Below are 17505 nucleotides of genomic sequence, written 5' to 3'. Positions count from 1 at the left end.
GTCCTCATTTTCCACAGTCAGTTTTTAAGCTCAGTTTATGTGCGGGCAGCAACGGAAATGAGTTTGGTTTTGATTGAGGTGACTCGGTGCGGAGACACAGGTGGCAGGACGCAGGAAACCCAAAGCTCATTTAAACAGGAATAACACATGTCCGGGTCCCCCCTGTACCACGCAGAGTACTGTGCAATGCCGTGTAAAGTACGTTAGTAGTACCTCATGCATTTGTTGATTGGGGTTGTGTGTTCCACTGACCCCTCAGCCAACCTTGCCCTCACCGGCGATCAAAGCATTTTACATCACTACTTGGAGGATGTTTGTTTTCACTGCAAGATTGGTCCTGCCGGGTGGTGCCCTGACTTAAAGCAGACTTCCTATTCACACACATGGAGTCCAGTGCAAGTGTGTGCGTATGGGCTTTTGCTATGATCTCACCTTGTGTGTCTGAAGCTTGTTAGCGATTACGGCACAAACAAGCTGTTGACGGGCCTGCAGTCCTGTATGCTATGTACAGTATGAAGGGGGCTTATCCTGGCATTGCAAAACAGAAAAATACGGCAATTGCTTAGAAATGGTACGATGAGGAGATGCACTCACATCTGTTTCTGATGCTGAGAAAAAGCTACGACAGTTTGTTTTTCCTTTAAGAGATAATAACAGTGCTTTTCTGTAAGACGAATTCCCCTATATGAAAAACCGAGCTACACTAATTAGGAATTGACGGTATAGATATTTAGGAAGTAGTGTAAAAGTGAGTAAAACATCGCCAAATTATTTCATGAGCTACTATTTCATTACTTTAAAGACAGCTATCGTGAAGACTGGTAGTTTCATGAAAATTCACCCCTCTTGCCTCTAAATGTCATTGTGTGAAATGAAGTAAAGTTGTTAGAATGCACTGCAGATAGACCAACAACATGAGCCTAAGTGAACACATAGTTGGTGGATTTCCAAAGAAAATTCCCGTATTGTTTAGAAACTGGTTCCTGGAAAGTGCTGGGCAACACAAACCAGAATACCAATTAATTTCAAGGTACTCCAAGCTTCAATTGTTGTTTTTTAGATTGCAGCATGTGATTATGTCATACTTGCAGACATGGAGGCAAGAGCCAGACTTCCATCTTGTTTACAGGGTATTTTTATGATAATGATCTTAAACGTAAATCCAAAAATGTTTAACCCCATCATTTTTAGTAGTGACTAGACCATAGAACTAAATATTACTCATCTGTATTAAATATTATTCATCGATAGAACATGTGATATCATCTGAAACTAAGCAAGAAATACTCAGCAAAGGTATGGTAAGCTTAGGCTACAACCAAAACAACAACACCACCATTTTATTTTGGATTCAATGTCTATAAGCTATAGAATAAAGCCTGAAAATCTGATGGAGGATTCGTGCATGCATGCTAACTCAATTTTGTAGGCTGATCTCATACAAATAGTTGACGTTGACTATGGCCTTCCGGATAAAGCGCCAAGAAATGGGAGATTAGTTGAATAAAGGGATAAAAATGCACATTAGTGGGTGATAAGACTTTTCTGGGAGTAGATTGTGGTGTTGGAAGGCGCTTCAGAAGATGAGAACAGAGATGAGGGGAGTGACGAAGGGAACACAAATTCAAAAAGGATGCGGCCAAGACGAGATCTACGGAGGATTGAGCATGATTCTGTGACTGACACAAGACTGACGGCTGTAATCAGGACCACACCGTACAGTTGGCTTTTCCCGATCTTCCCATTTTTCTAAATTCCCAAAGCGCTTCCTCTCTCTGGACCTCTCTTTGGTGGTCCTCTTTGCGCACATCCACCTGTTCGCTCACATGATCCAGCCTTTTCTAAATCATCAATCATCGCTCCGAAGATTAGTGGGCTCTGTATCACGCAAAGGAAGTTTCCATATCGGGTCTCTTAGCAACAAGTCTAGTTGGACCATTTTCACTCGTTGTAATTAGAGCCGGGCCTAGTGCAATTTCACACATCGGAACATCCAAGTGGCAGCGAGAGGCAGTCGGGAAAAGTTTTGACGATTTCAATAATGTGAAGTCATATTATTCTGGCGAAACAAAACTCTCTGACCAATATGTTCAGAGCTGGCCGTGGAGACTGTGAACCGCAGAGTTCAAGTCGGGTAATTTGACAAAAAATACAAGAAAAATACAGTAAGATTCCGAGTGACCTAAATCAAATGTTATGAAATAATACCAGTCCTGTATTCACTCAAGTGTTATCCGTACCACCACTTACACAGGTAGATAAACAAACACAATACATTAACACATTATTAGCTGTAATGGATTCGTCCTGAACTTCTAACACACCATTAAATTGAATGTTAATTTCATCATTTGTTCCCGTGTCAGAAAATATATCATTACGGGAAGCTTTGACTTGTTGCTCTTGTGTTTGTGTGAAAATCTGAAAATGTGGAATCTGTTGATCAATGCTCATTTGCCAGCTGTATTTAGTGTGATTCATGCATGTTTGAGTAATCTTCATCAAGTCATTGCTCTGATCAACTCCCGTTTTCATTGCCACGGTACACACCCACGGGTCTGTACTTACTTTGTGCTCCGATTTTCTGTTGTTAATCGGTGATACGTGTAGGATTCAGCAGCATCGCCTCATCATTCAGGTAAAAATGACAAAAAATCTCGTCAGCGTGATATACAGACGTTTTTTTCTAATGTGGAAATTAGCAGAATCGTTGTTTTTTTTAAAAGATGTACAGCAGACACAAGCACAATAGGTCTTCTTTAAGGGTAATTAAGGTGTAATTATTATATAGTGTTGTACCCAAAGTTGCTGCATTTGCCATTTCCAGACAATTCATCGGCAATGATCCACCAAAGTAAGTAACATGCCACAAAAGAAATCCAAAATGTATACTGCTAGGATTTTTGATATAGACATACTCTTTAAACATAAACACAAACATCATTAAAAGGTATATGTTAGCTAATGTTGGCATATTGAAGAGTGAACTACAGGGTGTGACTTAAGATTCACCAGTCATTTTTCAAAACCTTGTACTGGGATTATTGCTTTTTACTGCATACTGATAAAAGTTCCAGCAAATATAATCACAGTGAATGTCAAGAACACTCCCAAATGAAAAATCCCTTCTTCTTGCATCTCTGATTTTCAATAACAATAAAAGCTGCCGACTAAATGAAGGAATAAACAACCCCGGGCCAAAAGTATTGTGCATATTATACTTGAGAGGATTTGGTCTGGCTGATCCGCTTAAGCAGCACCATGGAAAACAAAATGGACCAGCGATAAATCATTCTCTGCTTTACTTTTGCTACTATGGATTAAATGTTGTAGAAAGTAGAATAACTATGAGCTCAAACTAATGAAAGAGACTTTCAAACTACTTTTGTATTCAAATGTTATTCTTTCTTTCACCTTATTTCTCTTTGGAGCTTATAACAATGAGTCTGGAACTATGACCCAGGACTAACACTTAACAAGACGAGCTAGACACAACACTACAACAATGGGCAATTTAGACATCAACTTGTGTTTGTATGGTGGGAGAGGGGGCAAAATAGCGCTGAAGGTAAAGATATGACTTCATTTTACTGTCAAGGAAATGTTTCTTGTAGTATTTAGTAGCTTTCAAGATACTCAAGGCATTATTCATTCACTCCACGCTTGTTGGTACTTGGCATACTTGGCGTACTGGCATTTCTTTATCCACAGCTGCCCTGGGACACACTGACAGAAACGAGGCTGCCAATCTGTGCCATTGCTCCCGCCCCCCCACCATGGACACTCAAAAACACCACATTTATACATAAGGTAAAGTGGGTGAAGTGTTTTGCCCATGCACCAATCTGAGGAGGGTTTGAATACAGCCAAAACAGACTGAGGAGAAAGCTAAAATCCTATCAACGCTTAAATAAACAAGAATAAGTCATTTCTCTTTATCAAAACAATACATGTCACCTTACTGTAAGCTTCAGATTCTTTTCCAAGAACCTGGGCCACCTATGACTCCATGCTTGAAATGAACCAGAAGACATTTCTAAGAAGTCAAATAACAGGAAAACTACAATTTATCATTTCTGATTTCAACAAAAAACAAGTCAATTTAGTAAAAACATATAAAAGGGTTTTCAACTCTATCAGATTGGAATGTGGTGGCTTCTTCTTTGAACATAGAGACATCTTTTACAATTACAACAATGACTTCATCTACTCTAGGCTAAAACCTTTCCTAGTCTAATTTCACTTTCCAATGCAAAGAGCTTTGAAGCTGTACCCAAACACTTTCTGCTGCTTTGAGAGAGGGACTGTGGGGCGATAAGGCATCATGGTTGAACTTAAAGTAAACAATATATTTTAGCGTAGCTGATTTAAAATTACCACAAAAAGCTAGGCCCGATCCATACTTTTCATCTTGTGTTTATCACTTTGACAGCACAGATTAAGCGACGAGACCAGCGTTTGCTTTGTTTCGGATATGGAACAAATGGGTAATGGCGCACCAACTCTGGCAATTTGTTCAAAAGGCCACGAGAGGAAATTATGTAGCGTATTCCAAAACAAGAATCAAAAGGTCAGATTTGCCATAAAGTGATATTTCATTGTTGTTCCTCGAGAAAGCTCCCTTTAGCGATTCAGCTGTGCAATGATTACTGTATACCCCAACAATTTTCCCAATAAGTCTCTTTTCCATTTCTTTATTTTTGTTTTGGAAGTTAGGTTTAAAAGACTGGTATTAGGAAATGGCATCATTGAGAGTGCAAAAAGTGTTAAAGCTAAGTTAGCTAAGTATTATGTGCATATATTACACATAGACAGCTTGCCTCTCTGAACCCAAATGACTAACATTAAACCTGTTCTATCTGGCATTACTAAACACTATACTATACTACTATCCATACTAAACAAAGTATATGTGCATTTCTTTTGTATGTCAGTTATCAACAACATGGGAAACCCAATTTAGCAAAAGCAGTGGCTAAACTTTATACATTGTGAAACTATTATTTTTATTATTTGACTATGAATACATCAGATTCAGTGGATATTATTCATATTTATTTATTGGGAGGAATAACACCTTGAGATGCATCGAAAAAGTTTCACACTGTGCCTGCTAATTTTGTCAAATTGTATTTTATATTCAATACTCTTTCTGTTACAACCAACACCACTGAAAAAGTAATATCTAGGCAAGTAAAAAAATTTATTTTGGGGAAGATATGACTTGGCAAGTGAAATTTTACTGAATTCTGACTCGAGTTATTTTGTATTCATTATATATGCATTTGATATTATTTGTAACAAGATGCTTTTTTTCTTGGTTTATTTTATGTATTTATTTATTTTATTTTTTGCTTAAAGTACAAAAAGTAGTCTTCCACTCGTAGATCATAAATCTATTCAAATCAAAAGACAATAAGCTTAATTTAAGCAATATTAACTCATCTAGACTTTACTTATCACATTGGTTTGTGGGCAGTGTTGTGGGCATCATAAAGTGCTTCCCAATAGAGTTTAATAAAGAAAAGTAGTCCCACTGAGCCCTGTCTCTCTAAGCACACATTATAATTTAAGTTTAAAATAAAAGTGAAAATAAACCGCTCGAGCTGGATAGATGAAGCCCCATTACGTTTGTAGCACTCATAAACCAAGCGCTCCCCTGCTGCCTTCCTTCCCCTGGATCCTCTCTCTGATGGATGACGCCCAGTGCTCAGGCTAACACAGTTTATTCTTTCATTACACCACGACAAACTTTGGTCCATGCGGGGAACTGTAACGGCCCCCATTATGGATTAGGTCATTACTGCTAAAATAAACCGCGCTTGTTTTGCCAGCACCCGCTCTTACAGACCTCTACCCCAGCCAAATAAACCAAGAGCAGGGTTATGGATGGGAGAGGGGGGTATAAGCAAATACTATGCACACTGCAATGGGTATGGCCGTGGGGTTTTGAACCTTAATGTGTGCAAAGTGATTGTTATGACTATATATTTGAAGGTTATTATAATGTGCCAGATAAATGATGTGATTTCCCATGTATGTATTAGCTTTTCTGGTGTAAACAAACTTAAGACAGAATGTACGCTACTGTAATTCAAAATCAGCAACCTCAATTCCAGGTGACGGAATACCAAAATTGTTACTATTTACTGCCATCTTGTGGAAGATTTTACAACTTCAATAATGTCCACCTTTGAGATGCTTAATGACTGTAAAGCACACTGTCAGCTTGGAGGAGCAGACACAGGCAAAACTCATTCTGGCAACACAAAATTATGGATTTCACAGTAAAATGTCAGCCAATTTTATTTAGATTTTTTTTCCTGCAATTCATGTGTTATACTTAATAAATATAACTATAAAATACACTGTTCAAAAATGTCAGCCTGGATGGGAAGGAATTTTAATATTAACATTTGTATATTTTTGTTTCTGTTGTATCCCCTGTGGATCCATTTGTCATAAGTGTAAGTCAAATTTTATAATGACAAGCACCAATTGAGGTCTCAGCTATAATCCAATTATGAACTTGCTGAAAAGGCTGCTGCTACTTTATGTTGGAGGTAGATGTTTTCCAGGTGGTGGACTAGATAAACAAATTAGGTTTTTGAGGCCACATGGTGCTGACAAATTGGCTGTTTTGTGAGTTTGAGCCAGCACAAATAATGATCATTGGCCAGCAGCTGTCTATACAAACTGGGGCCAACAGAATTACGCTTCCCACATCTCAAAATGGGACAACACAGAAGTCTCATCCAATATGGAAATTACATTTTTGTGAATATTGTAATGAGGAGAGGGACACAGCTTGGAATTTGCAAATAGCTAGAGATATTCTTTAAAAAAAAAAAAAAAAAAAAAAAATGAACTGAATACCTGTCTCAACTTTGGAGTGGTCACTTCTTTCGGACACCTTCTCTTGGCTGATGAGGTAATCGGCTATGCGCACGCCGATTGGTGGCTCGCTGTGGATCCATTCCATGATGACTAATGAACTGCTCGGCTCATAGGTGTAAGACAGCTTCAATCTGGCAACAAAACGTATAATGTGAAACAATGTGGTCAGCAAAACTGTCTCATTACTGTAATTGACAGAAAACATATTCTGATTGCTGTACCGTGTTATGCAAACCAATGGAAACACATGAACTGTCACTTAGCATTTATGTTCACAAATGAATAGTCTTTTCAGTGTTTGCAGTCAACAGCCTTTCAAGGAGTGGCATTAATTTATTAAATAATAGCGATTTTCACCAAAGGCATTAAGATATAAAAAGTCAAGGCAATTTGATAAAAAAAAATAAAATCACAATTTTTATTTTAGTACCATTTAAGCACATTTTATATTGTCTTTAAGAGGTATCTAAAGATAAGATAAAATCCACACTTTACTGTAATTGGTTAAAGCCACCTGCATGACAGAGTTTGAACATTCACCTGCATTTTAACAGAGAAGCATTGAATCCCAATCGCTATCACAACTTTTTTTTCCATTTCAGCCTTTTCCTTTTCTGCACCACTTCATCAGTTTTCTTTGTAGTATGCAGATTGTGCTGGCATATGAAATATCTGATTTATTGCTGTGAAAAGAAAATGGCAAAGCATACTTGTCTCTACGGCGCTGCAGGTGCAACTTGTGCAAATACAGCGCATCACTTGTGGATTGTGCTAGCTTAGCGATTAGCACAATAGCACATTAGCTCGGGGCAAACAGCTGGAGCTTGCATTGAAGTCTTCACCATTCGGTCCCAACAAAGTTCCCCCAGCAGGAGGTGGGAGCGGGCCAGTGTGATGATGGATGGTATTTACAGTGGGCCGTTTATGAGTGATGTGTTTTTGGAGGAGCTAATGTGGTTGGTGTGGGCTAACCTGGGCTGGGGAAGTGGGGCGCAGGTGGGCAGTCCGTCTGAGCCAAAAGAGCTGGAGTCGCAGCGGCACCAGTCATCGATAACGTCGCCTTTCCCCGAGCACCACAGCATGCTCATCATGGCCTCCTGAAGAGCCTGTGTGCAGATATGGAGCAGGTGTGAACAGGGACACAAAAGAATGGAAACTACTTAGATTGGGATTTACTATTGGCAGTATACTACATACTGCATGTCTGCAAGGAGTCCTTTATGCCAGAAATATTCATTCACACTTTACGTTTTTTTGCACAAACCTATGCTGATAAAACAACACAATATTTAAATTGCGCATTGCATGCATGCAAAATGAGATTTTAACTTTGATATTATTTCAATCAACTGATGTAAGAAAATATGCTCTCCCTTGAAGTGTAATTTTACAAATTAAAACTCGGGGATAGATTTTGGCACAGTTAGATACAAAATAAAGAGGTTTCCCTTAAGAATTTTCAGATGCCAGTTCAAACTGTGCCTAGTGGCAATTATATGTCAGTTCTGAACACATAATCACACATTGCTCATGGCATCAGCTCTTCACTGTAGTAAACCACAGTCAAAATCTTAAATCTGATTCAAAGCCTGATGCTTTTTGACTGATATTGTGGGTCGTGATACTCTGTGGATGTGGTGGCTCCATTTTAAACACATCTTTACACAAAATGTTTTTATCATTCTGAAATAGTGGAGTGTAGTAGAGTGGCTACTGTATATTTGTCTTGTGTAACATGCTCTGCCTGTATTGATGGGGGCACTTGGGTTTGGAGCTCTTTCTGACTGCATTGATATTCTTTCTGGCCAGTGTTACAGATGTTGCATTGATGTAGTACAGGACATTATATAACACAGCATGCTGTGTAAAGAGAAGGGATACACACACTGTAACCTGTGGGTTGAATAATCAATAGGATTTCTGCACTGTGATCAATAAGGTCACATTTTCTCAGGAGTCATTTCAGAACTCAAATTATCTGTGCCTAAATTCAAGACCTTGGTTTGCACTCTTTGACTTAATTCACATTTGTAACCTGTTCTCTCTGTCTCTCAACCTGGTTTGATAAATACATTATTAATGTAACAAATTATCTATGTATTTCATTTTATATAGACAGTTAAATACCCAAATAAAAGCACATTCATACACACCTGATATGTCTCATTGTTGGATACCAGCTCGTAGATGGGTGCTGCCTTAGTGATCTGCAGTAGGACAGGTTCAGAGGGCTGTCGTCCCTGTGCTGCTCTGGGACTCATGTGGCACAGGTGACAGGCACGAGGACACTGGCCCTGGCTGGTACAGTCCATCCGCACACCCGCAGCCATGCGCTTGGCCCCCGTGTCCAGCAGACTGGCTATGTACGCTGGGTAGGTGAGGGTCCGCGGCTCCTTATCACGCTCCTCAGACTCTTCAGAGGGGGAGTTACCTGAAGAACATGATCAGGGTGTAAGAAAAAAATGCAAAAAGGACATAAAGACTTTTCTAATAACGCAGTTGTTTATCTTACTGTAAAATGTACTATAGAATATACTATATCCATGATATTGAACTATCACCAGTGGAACCAAAGAGGATCATCTGGTCTTCTTTTAATTTATTTTAAGAGATTTACGTTAATTATTTGCCTTTATATAAGAAAGAAAGAGCAGATGGCAATGGAAAAACACAATATAAACACACTAGTAAAACCCTATAGAAAACTGAGGCAACTACTTGTCCACCCAACAGGAGCACAGATGTAATGTCATATATGACATACCCTGCATGTAGTGCAAAAAAACATATATCGGGGAAACAGGGATGGCATTCAGTACAGGAGAAAGGGAACAAAGGACAGAATGTGAGAAGGAGACAGTGAATGTGTGCACATTCACTGTCTCACTGCAACAAAACACAAAGCAGAACAGGAGCAATTCAAATTGGCCATTTCGTACCATTGTAAAAAGAGAACCACCTTATGGACAGGGACGGAGCAAACATCATAGGGACAGAATGAAACAAACATCTTTGTCGGTTTAAGGAGGTAATCGAAATGCAAAAACATGCCCACGGGACTTTAAACCAGGACGAGGGGGCTTTTTTACTCTCACACGTTGGATGCTGTCCTGAACAAGTCGGACTGCAGATGGCACTGTCGTCCTGCCTCCACTGGTAGGAAGACAGCGCCAAAACTTATTTAAATCAGCTGACCAGACATGTCACAGCAATATCATGTGACCACTCTTAGGACGACCGCTAGTGAGTAGTCGAAACTTTCAGGTATGAAAACAAACTAAAGCTTGGTCTGGAAAAAATCTATTAAAATATATCACCAATGGAAGTTGAAGAGGAAAATACATTCCTCTCTCAATGTGACATTTATTTGTGAATTGTGTATATGAGAATCTGATGGAAAGTGAGAAATATTTTGAATAAAGGAAAGAAATGTCAATACACAAATATGATTATTCCATTATTTATGCCAATCTGTGCCACTGTCTATTAAATTATATACATTTTCAATTGATGTGGAAATACATATTACAATTTTGGCCAAAACCTTAAATGCCCTATTGCATTTTTATTCGTAAAGCTGATAAATTCCTTTAGTTTAAGATGATTAGAGCATAAGAACACTTAAAAAGGCATCGCGGGCATGTGTTTAATCCAATAAGGGAGCGAGGGACAGGACAGGCTAAACACAGGATATTCTTACAGGGGAACAACGTAACTGCAGAGCATTACTGCAGCCCCACAGTCCCCTGTCTGCCATTTAGAGACCTTTTAGCTCCTCACATCACACACAGAATGCACAAGCAGCATTGTAAATATTTGAGTTACTGCTACAAAGGAGCACATATTCTCCTTTGAAAAGAAAGGGGAAGGAATGCACCTAGGCTATATTATATGTCACGCCGCTAGACTCTAGTCTCTGAGCCAGTGCATTAAAACAGCGTAACGTACTGCTCCTTGTTGTTTAATCCTTACTTGGTATATATGTTTACAAAATACGTAATCTATACTATCTATTGTGAAGCTTACGTCCACATTTGTTTATATATATTTTTGAACAGGGCCTATAGAGTACTCTACTTGTGAAAGATGATGAAGTTTCACCAAAAAATCTATATCTTTACTGAAACAAATGTACTGTGTATATACAGTATATACAGATTTTATATTTTGGACAGGGCAGAAGTGTAAAAAGGGGGTGAAGAGTGGGGAGAGACTGTCTTTTCAGATAAGATTTGGACCCATTGTATACGGACCTGCTACTACAATAATTTTGGGACTTTATTTGTCTTGTTCCAAAAATAAAAACAGTTTATTCCTTGAGGCAGTTTATGTTTGTATGTCCCTGGTCTGCAGCTCCAGCCTTGGGCCCACAGCACTGCTCTGACAGGCTGACAGCTGAGTGACAGCTTTTAGGGGAGAAACCAGAATCCAGCATCCACTAACACACTAACACTAACAACTTCATGCCTCAAGGTTAACATAGTTTTTATAAGATTTAAGTGTGGCTGTTTTCAAACTGTTGTGTTTTGGATAGCGCAACACTTTAGGATCTATAGGAATCTGCAAAAGAACAATGAAAAACAACATTTACCCACCAATAAATAAAAAATAAACTGCATAGAATTTTTTTTTAACATATGACTCAACATGAATGACATAGTATTAGTAAGTGATTGATTTATTTTGGGCACATGATATTGGAAACGAACCAATTATACACCATATGCCAATTAATTACTGGCTCGCTTTGCTGAGCTGAAGAAATACAACATGTATTTGTCTGTCAGAAAATTTGGCCATGAAAAAACAAAGACAAATTTAGGCAATTAAATCTATTATGAAAAGCAGACAACAGAGCGCTCACAAATCATAGCTACAAATACTCGTAAATCATTTGCACTCATCCCCGGTGATTTGTGACAGGAGTGTGTTAGAGGGAAATTGCCACATCTCAGAATGTTACAGAATTATTTGAATGGTGCTAGTTTTTCATATCTAGTTTTGAGGTGTTATTTCAAGTTTCAGCATTTTCAACATTAGCTGCTGCACTTAGAACACTTAACATTAGATTTGTCAGCCTCTCGCCCTGATTTATTACATTTTCGAGTGCCTTTCTCTCCTGCTCTAAAACAACAGTAGCTAACACATTTATTCCTGTGCTAATAAATGTGTCGTAGGTGTGAATGAGGAAAGCTGTAACGCTGCGTTGCATCTAAAACAAGAAACAGTTTGGGTTTTCACACATTCTGACAATATCCCGCCGTTCGCACTCCTTTAGTCTTCTTCTGTAAGGCGTTTTTAAACCATCAAAGCTGAACTCACATTTCCAACCACCTGTCAAGTTATATACATATGACAAACAGCTTTAAGCTGCAGAGCTATAGGGGTTTGAACACAATAAGAAAATAGGGAGAATGCAATGCAACAGTTCAAAAGTGTTTCACTTTCATTTGATTTACTTTTCTTTAAATAGGCAAATGTAACTCAGTTTTGAAATTTTTACGCATTATGGAGTAAAATGTTGAAATACAGCTGCTCTCTGGACCGCATTAAACGGCCGCTCAGAGATCACACAAACAGGTTGTCTCAGAGCTGTTTCTGATGCTCTCTGGAGAGGGGGGAGCATGGTGTGAAAGTGGAAAACCTCAGGCTGACCTTCACAGTCCACTGTGAACGTAAAAGTGCTTAGAATTGGATCAAAAAAAGGCTTGGATCATGTATATTGTATGAATGGCCAAGGCAGAACTGGAAATTTACAACCTTCGTTTGAAGAGGCAGATCTGATCAACCTAACATCAGCGACATGTCTCCTCCTGCCTCTGTCGGAGCAGGTAAGTCTTTTGGTCTGTCTCTGGGTCACTCAAAGAGCTTTTTCACTGCTGCCACAAGCACAGATCGCCCTGATGGTACATTTAGCCAGGGGAAAGACAAGATCACCTCACATGTTTATATGTGATGTTTATAACGACTAATTTGTGGTAGCTACAGCAATTTGTGTGTAGATTTTCCAAACAGTAGCACTGACCTGTGCCCTCATAACATGCATCATAAATGCACCAAATTTTTCAATATCTCCATTTCTTATCACTAAAATCATGAATGGTTTCAATGATGCCATGTGCCCAGCTAGAGACTCATCATCTGTACAGCACGCAGTAGATGGAGTAGAGCTATTCACTCTTTATAATAGAGTTTCTCATTTGTCCATGCTCCAGATTCTCCTGTTCCTTCACGGACCATCTCGAGCGACTTACACAGTTCACAATGTAGTACCATAACATAAGGACTCATAAGTGTGGCTCTGTGTGTAAGCATAAGCCTCTGTAATGATTCTAAAGTGCTTGTTTCCAGTTTCTTGGCCCTAAGTGAATTTTCCATTGCCATTCATCAAGACACTTTGTCAAATGTAAAGTCAATCAAATAAGTATTCATCTTAATGTGCCACTAAACTGTGCCTACAACTAAAAGGATCTGAATCAACCCTGCATGTGCCTATCACGACATCAGGGGTGAGTGATGTTTAACCAGAGTTGGAAGCACACATTGTTTTTGATTGTTTTACCAATAAGCTGCAAATGAACCTAATTTACAAGAAGCAAGAAAAAATTGACTAGGAACAGAAGATAAAGATAATGGTACTAAAACATCACATACACAGTTTAGCTGCAAACTGATAGTCCACTTAAAGGGTCTTATTTTGCAATCTATTCTTTTAATTATAATAGGATGATGATTATTTATGTTTTGATTTGTTTGTTTGCAATTTTAATGTCTTTGTTATTCTTGAATGCACTTTGAATTACTTTGTGTGCAAATTGTGTTATACAGATAAACATCCCTTCCCTTAACTCAAGGCAGTGGTTGTCAGACAGAACGCATAAGGTTGTTCAGTACTGAATGTGTTGAATTGATTATTAACAGTTTAGTTTACTATACTTGGGGCTGTGTTTTAGATTTAGTCATGGATACAATTAGGTTTAAGCCTGCTCTAATTCTTAGTCTGCATAAGCTTAATTTAGTCCTACATTATGCATAAGAAAACATGAACCTCCTTTGTAAGATTGCTCTACTGTAGAATGTAGTTAGTATTTTGTCCACCAGATGGTGGTTGTGTATCACTGTCTTAGCAGTTTCTGTCTCCCCACATGCTGTACTTTTTATACAAACAGGGCAGATCATAGCTCACCTTTTATGCTGGTCCATCATGAACATTATACGGTTATAGAATTTAATGATTAGCCTAGTCTGCACTAAAATGTAAGCAAATGCAAAAAAAAAAAAGGGCAGAGGTTAAGAAAACAGGCACGCAGCCAGCAAAAAAAAAAAAAAAAAGAATATATATGGGACAGGAATCATGCACATTTATAAAGAAATAGACATTAACAGGACAAATATACGTGCAATGCTTAAATAAAACAAGTAAATATCGTAAATCTGAATGAAATTATCACAACCCAACTTATATTTATAGTATTATATATATAGCATAACATAAAACTGCCATCTACTTTTACAATATTGTTTATGTACCAGTTAGTAACACTGCAGTCAAACATTCACTCTATTGCCATTTGAATGAAAGCTGGTGGTGTTTTTGATCACACAACAGACATACTCACTATAACTGTGATAATGAACTTCAGTAGCATCGTTGAAAACAAGATGAGGATACAGCGCACATCAATATATTTGCGTATTATTATTATCATTTCAGCTTAGAGCAAGACTTGATATGTTCCCTCTGTAGTTGTCTGTATATATGCATCATTCAACTCGGATTTTTCCACAGGGTCCACACTGAGAAAAGTGCTACAGGAATTACATATGAGGAGCCTGCAGTCCTGGTTATGATCTCAGCTGCTGAAGTGCCCTTGGGCCAAGCATTAAATCAGAGCTGGAGTCTAGATAGAATGCACCTCCCCCATTCCTGAGCTCGCGTAATAAAGAATAAACCCACTTTGTACAATTTGCCACTCTATTGTTGCTAATGCTAACCGAAAGAGAGACAAGATTTGTATTGACATGATGATTTAATGCTAATTACTTCATGAGAATAGACATTTAGAAGAAAATCCCCCTAAAATCATAATTTCAAATGCATCATGCAGCCTGCAGACTGTCCAGTGATGACCCTTGTGTCTTATAGGGTTATCCACTACATTTGCTCAAGGCCAGAAACAACAACAGATGGAAAGCTAAGATTTTGTTTGCCATATGTGTCAACAAGCCTATGCATAATTTATATGACCAAAATAAAAAAAACAATTTCAGAAAGAAAATACAACTCAAACTATAACTGTAGATTTCATGAACGCAATTTATAGCAAAACACTGACATAAATGTTCAGATGTGTTGTGTGTCTATTTGTCATTGCTTCTACTCAGACAAGGTACTTTTCCACATGTTATCTTTTGAGTTGTCTGGGTTCAACTTTACAGTCAGATCCGGACTCCAGGTGCGTGCAGGATTTCATCTATTCCGGGTTGTGCCGCCTGGATCCTCAGATGAAGCGAACGGAAATGTCTTGGCTCACATCCTACGTGCATCTCAGCTTCACACAAAGTTCAACACGGCTTTAAAGCAAAGCAACCCCTCTTTCCTCTGCAAGCTTTCTGAGTCACAACCTATCAGTACTGTGCCTCTCCCATCTCCCTAATCCCCTTTCACCGGACCACCTACATTACCCCCAACATGTGCTATCCGCCTTTCTTTTGCCCAGATTTGCTAAGCATGAAGTTTAAAGTGCATATGACGGGTTAGACTCACTACAACATACTGGTTTATCATTTTGATGGCACACATAGAGGTCATACCATGTATACTGTTACCTAGCAACCATAATGTTAACAAGGGTCCAAAACCTTTTTCTAAAATTTGCACAATAGTTATGATTAGACGCATTTTATGTTGATGATATAGATATTCTGTTTCTTAGCGTTTTTATTCTTTTCAACTTTTTTTTCCTCACAAACTACCACTTAACCCATGTAATACTATGATAAACATTTACTATAGATACTACCCCACCAAATTAGAAGAAAAACATGAAACCTGTTACATGCACTTTAAAAGCGGCATGTGCTACGGAGCAGATGCTGTTTGTCTAAAGTGCTGATTTGGGGCAGCTGACCGCGGCCTGATGGAGCCATTAGTGACATCTCCTTCGCTTGGTGCTCTAGGGCCCATAATGCTTTGTGGGACTGTCACACACTCACTCTGCATGGCCCTGTACATGTTCATTAGCCCCACTTCACTCCAGAGCACTCCCTGTGTCCGCCACTGTTTAGCACGAAGGTCACTGTGGATACGAAGTGCTATTCCAGTGTATTAGAGAATGAGCTCTGAATAGATTGAACAGCGGCACGTCTAGAGTCTATTAAAGCTACATGTTTAGGCGTGATTTTAATTTAACACATTCTATAGGCGCTCTACCTGATTTTGAATGACATCAAAAGGTGAAAAACAAAACTAGTTCATTTTAAATGCTTTCCAGTGGTCTATATGTATCCCCAGCATAAATCTTCACCGCGATGAGTTTACCAGGCCAGAGTAACGCTAACAAACATTAGCATGTTAACAGCAAACTTCCTGATTCTCACAGGACAAATCTCTTCATAATTAGATACAGACAGCATATAGGTATCTTATTTCTACACTAAGAGCTTCTTAGACAATACTGGGGCAAAACAATAGACAAAAATCACAAATTACAGCCACTTTTAATAGACACCTTTGATGTGAACTAGGTCTGTCACAATAATACATTTTGAAGATGTATTGCTACAGAGAAATACTGCAGTAAACGATAATATTGAAACTACTTTGTTCCACTGACACAAAGCAAGATAACCCCATTTTTAAAATACAAAATCATTAAAAGGCATGAGCTGCAACAAATAAATGTCAGAATGAACCACTAATTAGCCACAAAAGTTACTTATTCAAACCTCAGCAACTCAAATCTTTTCATATTACATAAAAATGGCAAAAATCTCCCTGCTACTGCAAAGAAAATTTACGCGCGGTAAAACTTGAGCCCCAAAATATATTCCAGCTTTCACATATTGAATGAAAAATCGATATAGTAGGAATCGTGACAGGCCTAATGTCAATATTACTATATTAAAAAACTGTAACAACTGGCAATAACATGTAATGCAAACCTTTTAACCCTAAATCTAACTCTAAGAACTGAGAATTACATATTACATTGTATTTAATGAGGTGCACAATGTGAAATGTAGTCTGACCAAATATGGTATATAATATGAAAAACTACTTCAAAAATTGTGTACTGCTGGTCTTTTTCCTCTCCAAGATTGCACTTTAGCTACAGCAATTCAGTGACTTTAAGACTGTAGGATTCATACTTCTATAGCTGTTTATTTAAATCCCTCTTCGTAATAAAGTGTGACCGTGCTGCCAGTCAAAAATAAACTCTTTTTTATTCAATAAACAGTTTTGCAAGTCAAAGTTAGTGTCAATCACACTTGTCAATCACCACCTCCTCACATGAAAGCTTTCCAAGGCTTCAGTCCTATTAAAAGACCAGACTGGTGCAATATACAGGCCCGCTATTAACTGTAGAGAACAAGGTGGCTGATGGG

The 17505-nt window shown here is 38.4% G+C and overlaps 1 protein-coding gene across 4 annotated transcripts in view; it reads right to left on the bottom strand.

Annotated features, from left to right (window-relative positions):
- Positions 1 to 17505, bottom strand: part of astn1 (astrotactin 1) — a 346588-nt gene that overhangs the window by 28891 nt on the left and 300192 nt on the right. For all 4 annotated transcript variants that reach the window (XM_033982710.2, XM_033982711.2, XM_033982712.2 and 1 more), the window contains 3 exons: positions 9051 to 9328; positions 7870 to 8003; positions 6877 to 7028 (listed from right to left, as the gene is read on the bottom strand). In XM_033982710.2, the coding sequence (XP_033838601.1) occupies positions 6877 to 7028; positions 7870 to 8003; positions 9051 to 9328 (564 nt within the window). The remainder of the gene's footprint in view (positions 1 to 6876; positions 7029 to 7869; positions 8004 to 9050; positions 9329 to 17505) is intronic.

Source organism: Periophthalmus magnuspinnatus, chromosome 17 (genome assembly GCF_009829125.3).
Source record: "Periophthalmus magnuspinnatus isolate fPerMag1 chromosome 17, fPerMag1.2.pri, whole genome shotgun sequence".
Lineage (NCBI taxonomy): Eukaryota > Metazoa > Chordata > Actinopteri > Gobiiformes > Gobiidae > Periophthalmus > Periophthalmus magnuspinnatus.
The sequence above is the reverse complement of the archived record's forward strand: the minus strand, read 5'-3'. Positions and strand labels throughout refer to the sequence as shown.